At 37.4% G+C, this 17,943-nt stretch overlaps 1 protein-coding gene across 6 annotated transcripts in view; it reads right to left on the reverse strand.

Annotated features, from left to right (window-relative positions):
* The window catches only part of DGKB (diacylglycerol kinase beta), a 704,177-nt gene that overhangs the window by 478,693 nt on the left and 207,541 nt on the right, over positions 1–17,943 (reverse strand). For all 6 annotated transcript variants that reach the window (XM_027102569.1, XM_027102571.1, XM_027102570.1 and 3 more), the window contains 4 exons: positions 15,761–15,878; positions 13,078–13,166; positions 12,879–12,995; positions 2,621–2,719 (listed from right to left, as the gene is read on the reverse strand). In XM_027102569.1, the coding sequence (XP_026958370.1) occupies positions 2,621–2,719; positions 12,879–12,995; positions 13,078–13,166; positions 15,761–15,878 (423 nt within the window). The remainder of the gene's footprint in view (positions 1–2,620; positions 2,720–12,878; positions 12,996–13,077; positions 13,167–15,760; positions 15,879–17,943) is intronic.

Genomic DNA, 17,943 nt, shown 5'->3' on the forward strand with positions numbered 1-17,943 from the left:
ACACCAGTTAGATTGATTGTTCTTTTAAACATGTAAGTCAGATCACTCTCTCTTTTGGTCAAAAGCCTCTAATGGCTTCCAACTTCTTTCACAAGAAAAGCTAAAGACCTTAGAATAGCCTAAATTGTTCTACACATATGAAAATCTTAAGACATATTTCACCTTCTCTACTAGTATTCCCCCTGCAGAAGGAGACCCAGTCACTAATTTCTTTGATGCACTTCAGCTATGTCAGGCTTCTCCTGCCTCTGAGTCTTTGCTTGTCCTTCTTTGGTGACTCCTCTGTCTACAAAGTGCTGGCCCCAGAGAGTCACATCGATGACTCCCTCACATTCCTCAACTCTTTACTCAATTATTTCCTTGGTGACCTCTTAACTACTTCTTTTATAATTGTAGTTCCAGCATTTCTTCTCTTCTTTTCCTACTTTAATTTCGTCCTTTAAGCTTTACATACCACCAGTAATTTAATATAACCAGGTACTAAATACTGTACTTATTGCTTTGTTTATTGCCTATTTCACTCCACTGGAATGAAGACTCTATGAAGGCAAAGATTTGATTTGGGTTTTCACTGTTTTTCCTTCTACGGTTAATACTACTGGGTACATACTGGACATTCAACAAATACTTTTTGAATGGATTAGTATATTTAGCATAGTAGCTGGTATAGTATATGTGCTCAGTAAATAAGTTGCTGTGATTACTTATAATAATGATAACATATCAGGCACATAAACAACATGGAACCTCCAGGTTTCAGCACTTGAGATTCAGAATAGGAGGAGGAACTTAATATAAATTAATACGGTAATGAAATAAATAAATAAACAAGATCCTGCTGGGAAAAATGTTAAGAGCAGAAAGCTGTGGCATGTGAGGGCAGGGCGTACGGATGAGCCAACATGGGGCAGGTTGAAATCTTGAAAGCTAGGAAAGATATTAAAAGGAAGTATCCAGAGAAGCAGAAGAAGAATAAGGAGACGATAGTATAATGGGTGTCAAGGTAAGGCAGACACTCATGAAAGAAGAGGTGGTTAGCAGTGCCTAATACTTCAGAGTATATAGTACCAAGGAAATGATAACGTAGCAATTGTCGAGCTACAAATCATGATAAATACCACAGGAAGATTTAATGAGTGAAAATAAATCTTCAGAATCAAAAGAATCTACAAAAGCAATGAAAGAGTTTGCAAGGTTGTTAGAGACAGGACTATTCATTTAACCCATGTTCTTTACCTTTGATTCTCTCAAAGAAAGCAAGGATGGAATAATAAAAGAATATATCTCATGTTTGAACTTATAAGACCAGAGGTTGATATAAGTAGGCCGAAGAAGTAGTCTCACTGAATTGAACAGGGCTTTATACCTAGATAGCTGGATAATAGAATGACATAATAGATTTCTTCTTATAGTTAAAATCTGAGCACAAGGATGCATCTAAAACAGTAAAATTACTACACTTCTTAAAGAGAATGCAAATATATAAAAATTTTATAAGTTCTTTCTCTTTAAGAAAACACTACAAAAGAACATAATACCAAAATTCATCTAAAATGTATTTTAATATGGCTCTCATTATTTTTAATTAATCTTATTTACTACAAGATGTATAATATATCTTACATGAAGAAAGGAAATTTAGAATTAGTTACTGCTCTCCTCAGCCCCATGGAGGTATTTACTTCTGCTTTATATTTGCAGTTTGAGAAGAGAGTTTTCTTTTTTTTAAATAAAGGAATTTAGATACAACCAGCATTTTACAGATAATTACAAAATGAATCATAAGTGGGTGCAAATTGAGTAATTTGATTAATTTCTAAGTTGACCTTTAGAAAAGTATTTGTCTAACATTTCTTACTTGTTGTATTTTTATTATATCAAACTGAAGTTCCAGCTAGTTAACTTCCATGTTGTTTTAAAAAAATGAGAACTGCATTATAGATATGATAGTTTGTTTTGTAAAATAACTGTTTCACTTTAGAAAAAATTTGGATTTTGAAATGTAATATGAATATTATCTTTGAATAGCTGCTTCTCTTTCTATCAAGATTTGTTCTTTTCAGGATTACCTCACTTACACATTTTTCCCTTGTATATTTATTAAATCAAGGAATTATTTTGCAGGTGAATTTATTGTTCACTAATGAAAGATAAAATACACCTAATGGCAGTGCGTAACTCTCTTCAAGGTGTGTGTCCTCATTCTAAGTAGCCTCTGACTTAGGTGAAAGACCTCCCGACTGCAGATACATAATGTGCATCTCCAGCAAAACTGTCCATAAGAATAACTTCATTATTCTGGGAAGCCAGATCTATAAAACATGTAAAATGTGGAAGTGTTCTTCCCATACAATTTCTGGTAACTACAGCATGACTAAGTGATAAAACCTGAGTCAGCTTCAGTTACAGCATACCTTACTAAGACGTTTAGTGTGCCACGAAGGAAAAAGGAAATATAGTGGGCAAAGGGGCATTTTCTGAAGCCATGAGGTATTTTAGGTCTATTGAGTTCTGCCTTGATCAATGGAAAAATGATCTCTGGAAGCAGTGAGTGGTAGAGTGTACCAGTTAGTCACAGACACCCCAAGTTATAGCAGAATGATGAGAAGGAAAAACTCACCAGTACCACTGGACAAATTGCTGTAGGTGGTAAAATATGGTCCTTCAAAGGTCCGCAGTCACATTCAGGTTTCAGATGAGAAGCACATTTATTATGCAGCTAGGAAAGGAGAAAGAGGACACTATCAAATTTTGCATGGCAACAGCAAACATGAAGCAGATTATATTTTGCCCAAGATACAGCAAATATATTTAAAGAATTACAAGAACAAACCAACAAGATCATAAAGGGATTCATACTACATTTGCCCTTATATATGTTCTACCTTAAATAAACTGTTTAGCAACTTCTGTGACCCAGCCTATATATTTTCCAATTCTCAGAAATGTTTATATTCGAAATGTGCTTTAGGTTTTCTACCAAAAAGCCTGATTTCTTTGACAAACACACATTATTGTCCATTACAGTCCTTCCTTGGCTTATCTGTTAGCATAATCTTGAAACTACTACGCACTGTGGATGCTTTTTTTTTTGACCCTCCTGTTTTCTCAAAGTCATTCCAAAGTGCACAGCTCAGTATGGGGCATAATTGATCCCATCATTAGTTTTAACTTTCTAATTCAATATGTAAATGTAACCAGAGATTCATCTCAGTAGGAGCAGGATATAAATATAAGAAGACGATTATGATTATAAAAATTTATATTTATCAGCTCTACATTAAGTATGTGTATAATCATGTAACATGTTATTTCCTTTTCTACATGTAAAAATCTAAGCTGATATTTTTATCAACCTTGTCACAAGTTTAAATTAAGGTATTATAACATAGTATATTAAATAGTGATTTTTTAAAAAATTGAGATGATAATTCTTATTGGAACCATACAGAATTGCTAAAGTAGTAGTTGTTTAAAGGCATCTAGGGGTGTATCTGCCCTCCACTCCCTATCAGTTTAATATAAATATCCATACTTTAGAAAAATGATACATATTAATAAAATAACGTCTTGTTCAAAACCAAAAAGGAGCTGCTTCATTTTTCAGTTTTGAATCCAAAACCACCCCGTTTACGTCATGATTACATTAATTAATTTCCGCAACAAACCTACCTTTGTAACAGTTAATTAACAACCAACCATAGGAGTCTAATGGTGTTGATCTACTGTTAGCGATAGTATAGCTCACCACTATTGAAGGGGTATTTCTGTCGTCCTTGAATCTAAAACATCTGTCACGTCCTGCCTTGGAGTTAAGGCTACCTGCACAGTAATTAACTCACACTAGGCCACATTACATGAAATAAAAGTATCTTTACACATTCATCAATAATTAGCAGTTCTGCTTCTCCGTGGATGTAAACTCCTTTTGAAAAAGTGGTTTAATCTTATCAGGCATTGCTGATCTTTGTCAAGAGGCAGGAGGTATTGAAGATAAAGAAGCAGTTGAAGTCACGTGCAAAATAGGAATAAATTAACAGACACTCACTTGGCAAATGCAAATGCATAGTTTCCTCCAAATAAAATCAGTGACTGGTTTAAATATATTAATTTATTGGACTTAATGTTCTTAGAATAAATCATGGCCCTGAAATTTTGGATTTAAACCAATAGATTACCAAGTGTTGCAGGTTAAATTGGTCTTTCCCAATTGATTTCCTAAATCCTAGTACTTGTGAATATGAACTCATTTGGAAATATCTTTGTAGATGTATTCAAGTTCAGCTGAAGTTATACTGAATTAGTTTGGGTCCTAATCCAATGACTGGTGTCCTTATAAGAAGAGAGAAATCTGGACATAAGGAGACAGATATGAAGGGAAGAAAGCCATGTGACAACGGAGGCAGAGATTTGGTGATGGAGCCACAGGCCAAGGGACACCAAGGACAGCCAAGGATGCAAGGCTCTACGAAGCCTCTACAAATAGATGTAAGAAAAGAATTCTGTCTGTACACATTGAGAAAGTACTGATTTTCACTCTTGACTGCAGTTAGTGAAGCTTTACATGCAACTCTGAAGGACAGAGATGCAGGGCACTGACCACAGGTACATAAGCTCAGGGCCTCAGCCTCCTCCATGCCTCAATACCTTGTGTTTCTAACAATCTACAACTGATATGATAAGGGATGACTAACCTCTCTATACAGTTATTTGAGGGTTACCAGATGTAAGGAAAGATAACAAAGATAACATGAATTTAATGACAGCTTTTTGGCATTTAGGCTAGTTTCCCAGCAGGGGGGGAAAAAAGGAACTGAGGACTCAGGTAGAATCACACAGTTGATAAGCCAAACAGAATGTGTGTGTAAAGGGTAACTCTTCGTATTGAGGTTGGAGGGTTTCAGAGCATAGGTACCAGCAAATGGTCCTATGAAATACTGCTCTCTGCAGAGCTAAATAAAACCAGCATGGCATTGTCCAGTTTGATTGTCACACGGTCCATATTCCCAAGTTTTGTCTAGGCAGCTGCAAGGCAGAGTCTTGCAAGAACATAGGCATATAGCAGGGTCTACAAGGAGGTCAGTAACCACATCATCATCAGTGAAACAGGGAGACGCAGTGCAAGAAAATTCTCCTCCCCAAGAAGTCTGTATTAACTAATAATGTGCAAGGTGCCTTATACTTTTATGAACACTGGAGTCTGGCAGCTGTTATAGTTGGATGTCCATCAACATCATGAGATTATTTACAACCAGGAGTGTCAAACCAGAGGACACCATGTTGGAAAATACTGATCATTCCACAAGGTGTAGAGCAGGTCTAGTGCATTTATCATACTGCTCAGAGACATACTTGAGGACAAAATATAAAACGTGAAAGCCAATGAGAAAATGCTTATAGTTCCCAGGACTATTTATCAAGATTAAAAGTGAACCTCATTTTTGCTGTGAAACTAAAACTTCTGCATAAAGTCTCTTTTTTAAAAAAGAGCAAATATCAACAAAATAGAAACCATATAATAGAATTTAAAAGGTACTTTCCCCCAAAACTACCCCAAAACGGGTTATGTTCTGTTTCTTGATTAGGTGGTGGCTACACAGGGTGCTCATTTGTGGAAAACTCATTGAGCTCTACCCTTAAGATATTTATACTTTTCTGCATGTTATTTTTCAATAAAACTGTAAAAAGGAAAAAAAAGTGAATATAACCAGCAATAAAAACAAGTTGCTTACACTGGTCACCACGACATTTTACAGAAAAAGACACAGGACAGCTGAGTCCTTCTCAGTGTCAGTAAGATACTGAAGTCTGACAGTTGTCTTAAAGATAACCCAAATCCCAAATCAGCAAAACAGAAAAAGCCTCCTCAAGAAGAGAAATAAACTAGAACACTGATGAATCCTGCCTCTTAAATGAAATGGCCAGTGAAGCCCCAGAGAAAGGAAATCGTTACCTTTTTAAAAGTGTTTTTATTTTTGTTCACATTTACCTCTGCATTTTTAAAGAGTAAGGCATAAAAATCTCAGGTCGTTATTTTATTATATGTACAGAAACGTCCATTCATGTTAAGGGAATCAGTGCCTTACCTAGGAAATTTATAAAATATAAACCAGCTATTCCTGGAAGTGAATTAAATACTTGGAAATAATTTCAGAGTTTATGACAATTTCCAATAGCACCTAATTTAGAGCCAGGTCTATGTTTATTGAAAACAGCTGTCTCAATTTAGGAAGAAAAAGAAAATGTGTGAATGATGTGTGTGTGTGTGTGTGTTTACTGGATGGAGTTGAGAAAAGAGTGAAGGCATTGTATTGAGAAGAAAGCAATGTAATCTAAGAAGTCAAAAGGGAGAAAAATAGAAAAAAAAATTTTCATAAGAATTTGGAGTCAAAAAAGAAATAAATCATTTTCCTACAGAAAAATGAAGTGACCAGATTTAGAGGCACATTTGCTGGTTTATATACATTTTTTCTAACATTTTGCCATTTCAGGGTGCTGCCTTAATGCTGGCATTGGCTAAAGCATGAACCTTTCTATTTTAAAGGCATCGGAAACCTTTAAACATTATTGTTAGGAGTTATTATTTTTTTATTTTTGGGGGGGGTATTTGCCTCACTTTTTTATTTTTTAACTTCTTTATTGGAGTATAATTGCTTTACAATGGTTAGTTTCTGCTGTATAACAAAGTGAATCAGCTATATGTACACATATATCCCCATATCTACTGTCTCTTGTGTCTCCCTCCCTCCCACCCTCCCTATCCCACCCCCCCCAGCTGGTCACAAAGCACCGAGCTGATCTCCCTGTGCTATGCGGCTGCTTCCCACTAGCTATGTATTTTACCTTTGGTAGTGTATACATGTCCATGCCACTCTCTCACTTTGTCCCAGCTTACCCTTTCCCCTCCCCGTGTCCTCAAGTCCATTCTCTAGTAGGTCTGCGTCTTTATTCTGTCATACAGAATGAAGTCAGAAAGAGAAAAACAAATACCGTATGCTAACACATATATATGGAATCTAAAAAAACAAAAAATGGTCATGAAGAACCTAGGGGCAAGGCAGGAACAGAAATAAGGAGTTACTATTTTAAAAGAAGTAGCAGTCCTACATGATACCAAAAGTCAATAATCCACAGTCATCGTATAAGCTTTCGTTTGCGAAGCTCAAATGACATGTATCATCCTCCCATCCTGCGAGTCCTGCCTGACCGCGGGTATGTTACCGCAACCGGAGCAAACGATAACATGTTTTAAATAGAGGTTTTACATGTCAAGAAAATATGTTCATGGCAGAAATGAACAGGTATAAACAGTGTGATCTTAAGAATCAGAGAACGTAAGCAAGGGGAGGAGGAGAAAAGCAATGATGACATTCAGCCCGGCTGATTGAATTATAAAGCCCAGGGGAAATGGTTGCCTAATGGTAGAAGGTAGTTTATACTGCTCTCACTTAGGATTCTTCTGTTTTTATTTTTTAAGTGGTTAGATTTACAGAAGGAGATAAAACCCAGTTCTAAGAGCCTAACATTCTATCTACATAATGGCAAATAGTATTATATCAAGAAGCCACAGGTTCTGAATAAAAAAAGGGTGCTAAAATGGTTTTTTTATGTTTAAGCATTTGTCTACACATACTTGTATATTTGATGCAGATTTGAGTATTACAGGATGATTTAAAAAAAAAATTTTTAATCATGCATTTAAAATTCACTATTTAGCAGTAAGAAGAACAGTGTTATCAGTCATGAAAGTGAATTATCGAGGACCTCCTCGAAAGTCAGCACTCCATCAAGATTTAGGGTTATTAGAAGAAAAATGTGTATACTGGACCCGGAGCTGGATGAGATGGTAGTCTAACAGTGTAGGTGACGCTAGCATGCAGACGTGACACTGCTGGACAGCAGTTCAGTCTTTCCTTTGGTGTGGAATAAAAGCCTAGAAACTGTTTAGAAAATGGCAAACATTATTATCAAGGAAAATTTCAAGGAAAATGTGGAACTTAATTTGATTCCTGAGGTATAGTCAAAATTTGAGGTGGGTGCCTTCAGGGCAATACTAGAGTAAGCAAAATAGGGGGGAAGCATGGCTTTCCCAGAGGCCTGTCAACAGACATGCTCGGCTACAGCAGGGACTGGGCATACAGGGGACTAGTATATACGTCATGTGCTTAGGTTTGGGTCGGATATTTGGAGAAGTAAAAACCAGGTTGAGGTAGGAAGAGGTGAGAGCTGCATTTATTATCACAGGACTATTATAGGTTGCTGAAGGTGGCATATGATAACAAACTAGTATTTTCAGAAGATGACTCTGGAGGTGGTTTGCAGCCTGTGTTATAGGAAAAGTACCTTCTGTTAGGGAGATAAGCCAAGATTTCTGACTCTAATCTAGTTAAGAGGTGCTAAGAGCCTGCACGTGGGCTGTGAATGGTGAAGACAAAAAACTCAAATCTGAGAGAGATATTTTAAGGGGAAAACTTAAAGTCTCAGAGATAGGTTGGATATATGAAATAGAGGTGAAAGACAAGGATAAGAGATTGACTTCTGTTTCCAATGATTGCAAGCCTGATGTTACCATGTCTGATAGAATACAGTTGGAATAGCTGTTCTTAGTGAATATAAATAAATCAGCTTAGTCTAGGATTTAGTGATATTCGGGACCACATGGTTCTGGGTGCTTTTAGAATATGCAGGTGCTATTCTTAGACTGGGCGACTACAGACCCTTCCAGAAGTGAGTAAGAGGTGGCATGAGTAACATTCATGGAGTGCCCTCTGTGAGCCACGGGATGGGTTTTGTGCCCTCACATGACATTTTAGCTAGTTTTCACTATGATAATAATTGTCCTTCCATAAGCACTAGTAGGTATAGGGCCTTCCCTGAACACAATGACATACATTTTTTTAAAAAATCCATTTAATTCTTACAAAAATCTTACAAAATAGGTATCATTAAGTCCATTTTACAAATTAGGAAGCTGGCCAAAGCTTTTTACATACTTGGCCCAAGACTGTACAGCTACTATCTTACTGGTTGGACAGAGACATTCTTAAGAATCTGGTCAGTCTAACTTATGACTAAATTAAAACTCAAGCCATTTCCAAAAGTCATATGTACAAAGGAAGTGATGGCATTTGGAAAACCACTGAAACGAAGCCAGGTTTCGTTATCTTTGTTTCTCTCTGCAATCTATTCCTCACGGACTCCGTTCAGATAGGTCTTACTAAAGCTCAGCTTTGACGGTGCCATATCCCATCGCAACTTCTGCTAGTTCTTTGCTATATTAATAGCACCTTCTGGGAAGCATTAAGACATAAGAAAGTAGATTCAGTTTGTTTAAAGGCAACCAGTAGTGTAAGTGTCAGTCAAAAGCAGATCAACTTTATACTAAAATTTTCATACAATAGTTCAGGAAGAAAGTATAATTATACTAAATATATAAATGTTTAGAGGTAAATATCCTCTGTTTAACCTAGGCAAAAAAAAAATCTATAAATTAATAGATATAGTCTTATAATTGCTTAACATTAAAAACCAAAACAGCACAGAGGCTGAAGTTATTTTTAAGAAGGCTATATATATTCTTCTGGATACATGAGGACTTATATAAAAATATCAAGTCTTGTTTCATGAACCAAACACCCACAGGAACCCCGGAGATCACGGTTTACAGCAAATCAGGCTAAAGTTAGCCAGAAGCCTCGGGTCTTGGGAGAGCTTAGTAAGAGGGCAGCCACTTTTCCCTGACTCTGCCTTACACCCTTCAGTGGTCCCTGGTTAGCCTGTGTCCTGAGTAGAACTCGGGATTTAAATACATTTACAGCTGATATTGTGCTTTGCTGTAGTGACCAAACAGTCATCTTCATGTACACTCTGATCTTTTGTTAAGAATAAGATGTTAGTGACATCCTGTCTGAACTGAATTAGATATGAAATCCTTAGATTTTAAAAAGCAGAGTTTATCCACAGGTAGCACCTTCTTTCCTATAAAAGGAAAGGCCTAATTTCTTACAACACTAGGAACAGGATCAAGACCAAATATAAATATGTAACTGGAGAGTGCCTGGGCTAGAAATACAGATTTTGGAGTCACAGATGAGAGGAACCACTAAAACAAAAGAAAGAAAACAAGAAAAACAAAATGGAATATAAAACAAGAAAAAAATCTCAAGATGCCCTGATTATCAATAAGACCGTTAGCAATGGTAACTTTGAGGAGAATGATTCCCATAGAATGAAAAGGGCAGAAGATATACCTCATAGAGATTAAATGGGGGAAGGAGAAGAGGAGTCAAGTAAAGAAACTTAAAATCTCCAAAAGCTTTTCTATTAGGAAAGGTAGCAATGCACAGTTTTATTTAATTTTCTTTAAATTTATTTATTTTTATTTTTGGCTGTGCTGGGTCTCTGTTGCTGCGCGTGGGCTTTCTCTAGTTGTGGCGAGAAGGGGCTACTCTTCGTTGCGGTGTGTGGGCCTCTCATTGTCATGGCTACTCTTGTGGCGGAGCACGGGCTCTAGGTGCATGGGCTTCAGTAGTTGTGGTGTGCGGGTTTCAGTAGTTGTGGCTTGCGGGCTCTAGAGCATAGGCTCAGTAGTTGTAGCACACAGGCTTTGTTGCTCCGTAGCATGTGGGATCTTCCCGGGCCAGGGATCAAACCCATGTCTTCTGCATTGGCAGGCAGATTCTTAACCACTGCGCCACCGGGGAAGCCCAGGAATGCATATTTTTAGAGCGTTCTAACTTTAAACACATTGTTTTTTTTTTCAAGAAATAAAAATAGGAGGGGCTTCCCCGGTGGCGCAGTGGTTGAGAGTCCACCTGCCGATGCAGGGGGCACGGGTTCGTGCCCCGGTCCGGAAAGATCCCACATGCCGCGGAGCGGCTGGGCCCGTGAGCCAGGGCCGCTGAGCCTGCGCGTCCGGAGCCTGTGCTCCGCAATGGGAGAGGTCACGACATTGAGGGGCCCGCGTACCACAAAAAAAAAAAAACAGGAAAGAAAATAACAGATCTAAAACATTACACTTGAAATGTATGAAGGAGGGCTTCCCTGGCAGTGGTTGAGAGTCCGCCTGCCGATGCAGGGGACACGGGTTCGTGCCCCGGTCCGGGAAGATCTCACGTGCCGTGGAGTGGCTGGGCCCGTGAGCCATGGCCGCTGAGCCTGCGCGTCCGGAGCCTGTGCTCCGCAACGAGAGAGGCCACAATGGTGAGAGGCCCGCGTACAGCAAAAAAAAAAAAAAAAAGAAATGTATGAAGGATGGCAAAATAACTTGAAATACAACGAAGAAATAAATTCTGATATTCTCTAACTTCAGTTTATAGTAAAGATATAATTAATGAAAGATGCACTTTATGGGGAAAGTAAGAGGAATGGGCTCCTATAAGATCAGAAATAAAACCGAAATATTTTTATAGATGCTTAGCAAGAAAAAAAAAAGAAAACTAATATTTTTTAACAGCCCAAATTTTTTAAAAAATGAAATAGTTTTGGTCTTCTTAAAACTGAGAACTCAACATGTTTAAGTAATTTCTATGTGTAATTTAAAACATTGTTAGACGCTTTATTACAATAACCAAATACTTCAAAAAAATAAAACTGTCTTTCATAATTGAGGAAATTTCAAATGTAAATATAATTTAACCGAGTAATAGCTGAAAATGATTGAAGAAAATGTGTTCATTTTTAAAAAGTACTTAATTGTACTTTTGAAATGCAAGTCACAGTTTGTTTTTCTCATTATCCTGTGTGTATGTGTGTGTGTGTGTTTAAGAAAAATTTTTAAATGGCGTGTGTGTTGGGAAGGCGTGTTGAGGGGCACTACAGAGAAACGTATCTGCTTAACTGAAACAACGCTCCCTACCGTTTTATTCCCACAAAAGCAAGAATAATTTGCCCTGTAACAAGATGACTCATACACTAGCTGTAAAAAGAAAACACAACTGATGGGGGAAAAAACCCAGCCCCATAAACGTTTTTGGACCAAACTGTAAAAACTGGCTATTCTTAAAAATGTGCGTTCTAATTAATTTCCAGAAGTACAACATGAAACACTAGAGGTACCATCTAACAACTGCATTTATTCCAGAAGTTACTTGAAGCAGCTTTGACAATTAAGCAAACTAGGTAGAGTGCTAAGATTTCCTGGGAAAGACCAAGGAACCTCTCCTTTCTCGACTGTCAATACCATTAATGACTAGCGTTTACATCCCTATCTGTTATCCCTCAACTTATGATAATTAACTAAAGGAGCAAGGCAACACCATGTTGTAAAGAAGGCTTAACTGAGTTCTTAGAAGCACCAAGATCTAAAATATGGACCACCTGCATCTCTACCTAGTCATGTGGTCATTGATGATTTGCATAGATTTTTCTTGGTCTTAGTGTCCTCACTATAAAATTAAGTCTTTGTACCATATTATTCATTGTGCTACCCTTTTTAAGCCCATAGATTCTATGATTGGAATAAATTTAGAACACGTAGAATAGAAAATTTTACCAGAATAGTGTTTTCGGGCAGAGGGATAGCTGAGCTCTACCCGATCAGTATCCCAGGCTCACTGCCCACCCACAGCCATGGTGTCTGGTCACCTTCCTGGCAGCTCCTAGAACTCCATGGAGTACAGATTGAACACCTTATGACAGTATTACCTCTAAGGTTGTCACTAGCTCTAAAATTCTCGATTCTGTGAGGACAAATCTGACCTTGACATTTATCCCTTGGGGAGCCACACATGCTATAAGAGGCCCCCACGAATTTATGCTAACTTGGACTTAGTCTAAAATTCAGAATGGCCTTCCAGGATAGGACTCATCAGAGAACATGGGATATACCATCTTCATCGTGAGTGAATGCTAGAGATTTATCCTTCGATGTTACTCACTGTGATCTGACACCAAACACAATGCAGTCCTGTCAAGCCCTGGTAACATTTAACCGTTTTGTGGCACTTATCACACTTGGTTGGGCAGTTGCCTTCAACCCAGTAATGATGCATCACCTAGAACACAACAGAAGCACCGTGGTAAGAGGAGGCATCCATAAACACCACCCTCAAAAGGCAAGCATGGCCACACACTTACATCAGTGTTCTTCTTGGACTTTACGTAAGTCTTGATGCAAGAAGGAGGTGCTCTAGCCACGCAGCGCTCATGGACTGTGTACTTGCAAACTGAAAGGAAACATGTACGCAAATTCAGAGCTAATCCTGGTCCTGATTGCAATTTTATACAGAAAGAATGACATTAACAGAAGCTCGTTTCATAGCCACTGCTCCCTAATCAATCCAATCAGCCACATCAAGGAAAAGTCCAACTCGACTGTTTTTACCATGGAATACAAAAGGCCAATTAGTACAGGAAATATTATGCATGTGAAGAACCAAGACTCCTCTATCATGGCAATAGCAGGAAATGCTTAATTAAATCAGGCCTCACTCAAATTTTTCACAATAATTCCCAGATGACAAACATACTAAAGACAAATTGATGACTGCCAAATGGCTTGGTGTCATTTGCTAGAAGGAAGAGATCTATATTTTACAAAGTATAGGCATGAGAGCAGCTGGCAGGCATGGGAATAAAAGCCCATGAGTTTATGCTATTTTGTCTATTGATTTATCTAAACCTTAAATGGCTGATTAGTCTATTTCCAGAGAATAGATTTCATCATATGCCAGGCCTTCAGTTAAACTTCATCCCTCATTGCCATCGTGGCACTGTTTGTCCAAAAGGAACAACCTTTGCTGGGCAGCATATTGTATATATATATATATATGCAAAATTTTATATGTATCTGCAAATATGTATAGAAACACATGTACAAACATATATGTGTGTGTATATAAAACATATAATGTATATAAAAAACCAACACGTACACTTTATTGGCATCTTTAAATTACTTCATGGCTTGATTCTCAATATAACTCAGGGTCATATACAGATATTCTTTAATAAAACACTGGTTTCAAATTAAGAATTCTAAATGCATAAATACATAGAATAAAAATTAAGTAAAAAACAACCAAGCAGCTCTCTCAATATAACAAACAAAAATTGACCACTGCATGAAGTTAGAATGAAAATATAATATTTATATAGTAAAACTATTCCCAAACAACCACTTCTGTGATTTCCTTTGGCAACACTGAGGAAGAAAATGCAGTTTCTCTTCTCTTCCATATTGGCAATAATGTTGAGTGTTACATTTGCACACTAATCAGTTAAAATTTGTGAGCAAGGTTCTCACTCTTATATGATATTGCCCATGTTATTTGAGAATTACCATTTTGTTTCATAAGCTCCCATCAATAGACAGTACCATGAAAAATTATTTTCCTTAAAAATAATAAAACTTTGAAAACAAATTGCTTCCTTTGTACATGGAGAATGTTCTGGTATAAACAGCCTTTTAAATGTGGCCACTAGAAACTACCCTCTAAAGCGGCGTGAGGTAATTTTATGTAACTTTATTAAAATCCTTAAACACATAAGAAATCACTTAAAAGTCTACCTACTATATGGTTTTTAATGTAAAATAAAACATCTGAGAGAAAGGCAACTCCCAAATATGCTACCAAAGAAGCTGTTAGCTAAAAATAATATCTGAAAATTATGTATTATATGGAAGCCAGGTAAAAATTAGATTTAATATAAATGCGCGAAAATGGGATATGTCTAATGAACTTGACAATTTCAGTAACTCCATACACTGCAGAAAAGGGCGTGGATGGACAACGTGCTGGACCAAGACAAAGTCACACTTTAGTGAGGAGGACTCAATATTCCCTCTGTTTTTTTTTTTTGGCGGTACACGGGAGACTCTCTCTCAACAGTGAGAGCACTGTTGTGGCCTCTCCCGTTGCGGAGCACAGGCTCCGGACGCACAGGCTCAGCGGCCATGGCTCACGGGCCCAGCCGCTCCACGGCATGTGGGATCTTCCCGGACCGGGGCATGAACCCGTGTCCCCTGCATCCGCAGGCGGACTCTCAACCACTGCGCCACCAGGGGAGCCCTCCCTCTGTTTTAGCAGAGGCATCAGGGAATGCAAAAGTTCCTCAGGTATACATGTTGTTTATTTAAAACTTCTTAAGTGCCTTTTATAAATTGTTACGTATACTACCAGAAAGTACGCCATAGAATAAAATAAATATTGTAAAGATAAGTGTACCGAAATAAAAATAATGGCCACAATTCATGAACTGGCAACACTTTGGGTTCTAATATCCATTAACCATATATTAGATTTTCTTCATTATAGAATTAAGAATCATGTGCCTGAGGTATAAGATTAGTGTGTATTCCTTGTGATTTCTTAGTTTGAATGGAAACTGATAATCAATTATCTTTAAAAGACTGAAAGGAATTAGCTCATAATAGGAAGACAATGTGAATAAAGCGATAACTTAGGGAGGGAAAAAAGACAAATATGCATAAGATATAAATATGAGAGACCAATGGATATTTTCATAATACTCCCAGAAGAAATGGGAACCATGAATAAATTAAACTACAGTGGAAAGAAAATGGCTAGTGAATTGGGAAATGTCCTTATTTCTTTTCCAAGAAGAAGGTTTTCCAAAATTGAAGAAAGTTAAAACTAGAGTGATCTAAACCTTCAGAAACATACTTCAGGGAAAGATACATCATAGGTACGGGAAGGGTCAGGTGATTTCTTAACTCCGTCTACAAATAGGACTATTCCACGAAATCAATCGCTTCTCACCAGAGGTGATGACATCCGGGCAAAGCAAACATACTCACAGGAGCAGCAGAGGCCCTGCTTCCCCACGCCGATCAGCATGTTCAAGCAAAGATTGCAGTAGGCAGGTTTGTTAAAGTGCTTGAGTCGCCACACATGCTGTCCGTCATCCTTCACATTCTGCACGGGACGCAAGAGAAAAAGATTTCACTTAATGAAGTAAACAGTGGAATATGTAAGTGCCAATAAAATTCAGAGCTGGACTGAAGCATTTGAAGACAATCTGTTATTTCATCTCTGACTTTCTCCAAGATTGCCACAGAGTCTAGAAAACCACATGTGCTCTAGTGGAATGAGATCCTGCTAACAAATATCGGATGCTATAGCAACCCACAAATTCTTGCCTAATATCAACAGTTCAACAGCAGGTCCCAACCATCATAACCGTCCGCCAAACTGAGCACTCCTCAGAACAGAGGCGTGTTTGCCTCACCTCTGTATACTTTACTCCTAGCACAATTCCATAAACAAATCAGTGAATAAAGGAAGAGAAAATACTCTTGAGTGGAAGATTCTGAGAGATGAAAACCTTGACAGAATATGTTAACCCTTGCTTAATGGTAGGAATATGCAAATTTCATGATGTTGGTTAGCTCTTATAAGGAGGTAGAAGGGTGGGATGGGATGGGAAAGAATGACACTTAAAAGTAAGTTATTCATGATATTCTAAGGCTTCAGTTGGGGGATTCCTTATATGTTATAATTGACGCTAATATATTTTTGTATGTCTCAAATAGAAAATTTAAAAACATAAACTTTTATGAGGCTCTAATTACATTATTATTTTACTTCTCTTTTACAAAATATGAATGATTTTAATCTCATGGAAAGATGGCAAAAATATTAAAACTATATTACTGTATTTACTTATAACAGTCTCTACCATTATTTGCCACAATAAATCCTTGAGTTCAATTAATTCACATTTTAGCAAAACGACTGTAATTATTATTTATTCTTCTAAGTAAAACTCTATATAATATTATAATAGCTATTCTCTATTAGATACATTGAAGTAAAATGAAATAATATGCTGCTTAAGATTCCTTACAAGGAGGTGAAGCTATTAAATGAAGTTATTATACATCATTACTTTTATTACCATCATTTTCTGTATTAACATGTAGTCCTTGTACATCATGTACCAAACTATATCAAACTCAGATTAATTTTAGACATCATTTATTGGTATTCTATAGAAACCACTGCAGGTCATGGTTTTTTAGGTTAGTCAAGTTGCCATACTTCTTAGAACACGTTGAGCTAATACTTTTTTGAGCACCTATTATGTGCTGGGGCACTAATACAAATTCTGTGGTAGTGAGACAGTATAAACATGTCCAGATCATTTTGTTTCTCTGGATAATAAAATATTAATAATAATGCTTCCTAACTACTTTTTCCTATTCCCTATCAAGAGATAAACCACCAGATTTGAAGTACCCAATTGAATCCACAGTAACTAATTCCTACATTAGAACCAGAAATGTCAAATTTGCATCATAATATGAAACATTAATGAAAATGCTCTGGGAGATAATTCTCCATGGGTCTCTTGAATTTCTGCACATTTTGTAAGCAGAAGAACTGTCCTTTTCTCCAAGTTATCTTTTCAAAGGTGTTTGAATAACATACAGCCTTGCACAACAGAGATGTGCAGAGGGCAGGCTTCCTTACTGTCTGGTGTAATAAAGATAATTTCTCCCTTCTAAGCAAAGGTTTAGCAAGTTTGTTTACTGCGTATTATAAAAGAGTTAGTTTCCCCAAGCCAGGGGTTCTGAGCTCTGATGCTGTGCAAGGCAATTACTTGGACCTCTCTCCATCACCCCTAAGAGACTTCATGGGCCAGGAGAACTAGCTCAGATGTGAAGCTCCTATTGCTTCTTTGCTGTGAGTAAACAAGTTTTTGTTTCTGACCCAGGCATTCATGTCCTCTGCCAGCACCCATGGAACTGTGGCAAGCTCACTTGTTCACTTGCAGGTAGGGTAACTCTCAGACCCTTCATGGTTCTTGACAATGCTCAGCTTCATTTTCCTGACAAAGAACTAACAAGTTCTCAGCAAAAGCACTTCTGCAGAAGGTGCCATGGAGGGGACATCAGAAGACAATGGTGTTTCAGGTTTTTTTTTCCAAAGCTTAAGAAATAGATTTTATAGTAATTTCTGAATCCAGTTCTGGTCTGCT

This window comes from Aethalodelphis obliquidens, unplaced genomic scaffold (genome assembly GCF_003676395.1).
Source record: "Aethalodelphis obliquidens isolate GAN/ISIS:26980383/991018 unplaced genomic scaffold, ASM367639v1 scaffold5, whole genome shotgun sequence".
NCBI lineage: Eukaryota > Metazoa > Chordata > Mammalia > Artiodactyla > Delphinidae > Aethalodelphis > Aethalodelphis obliquidens.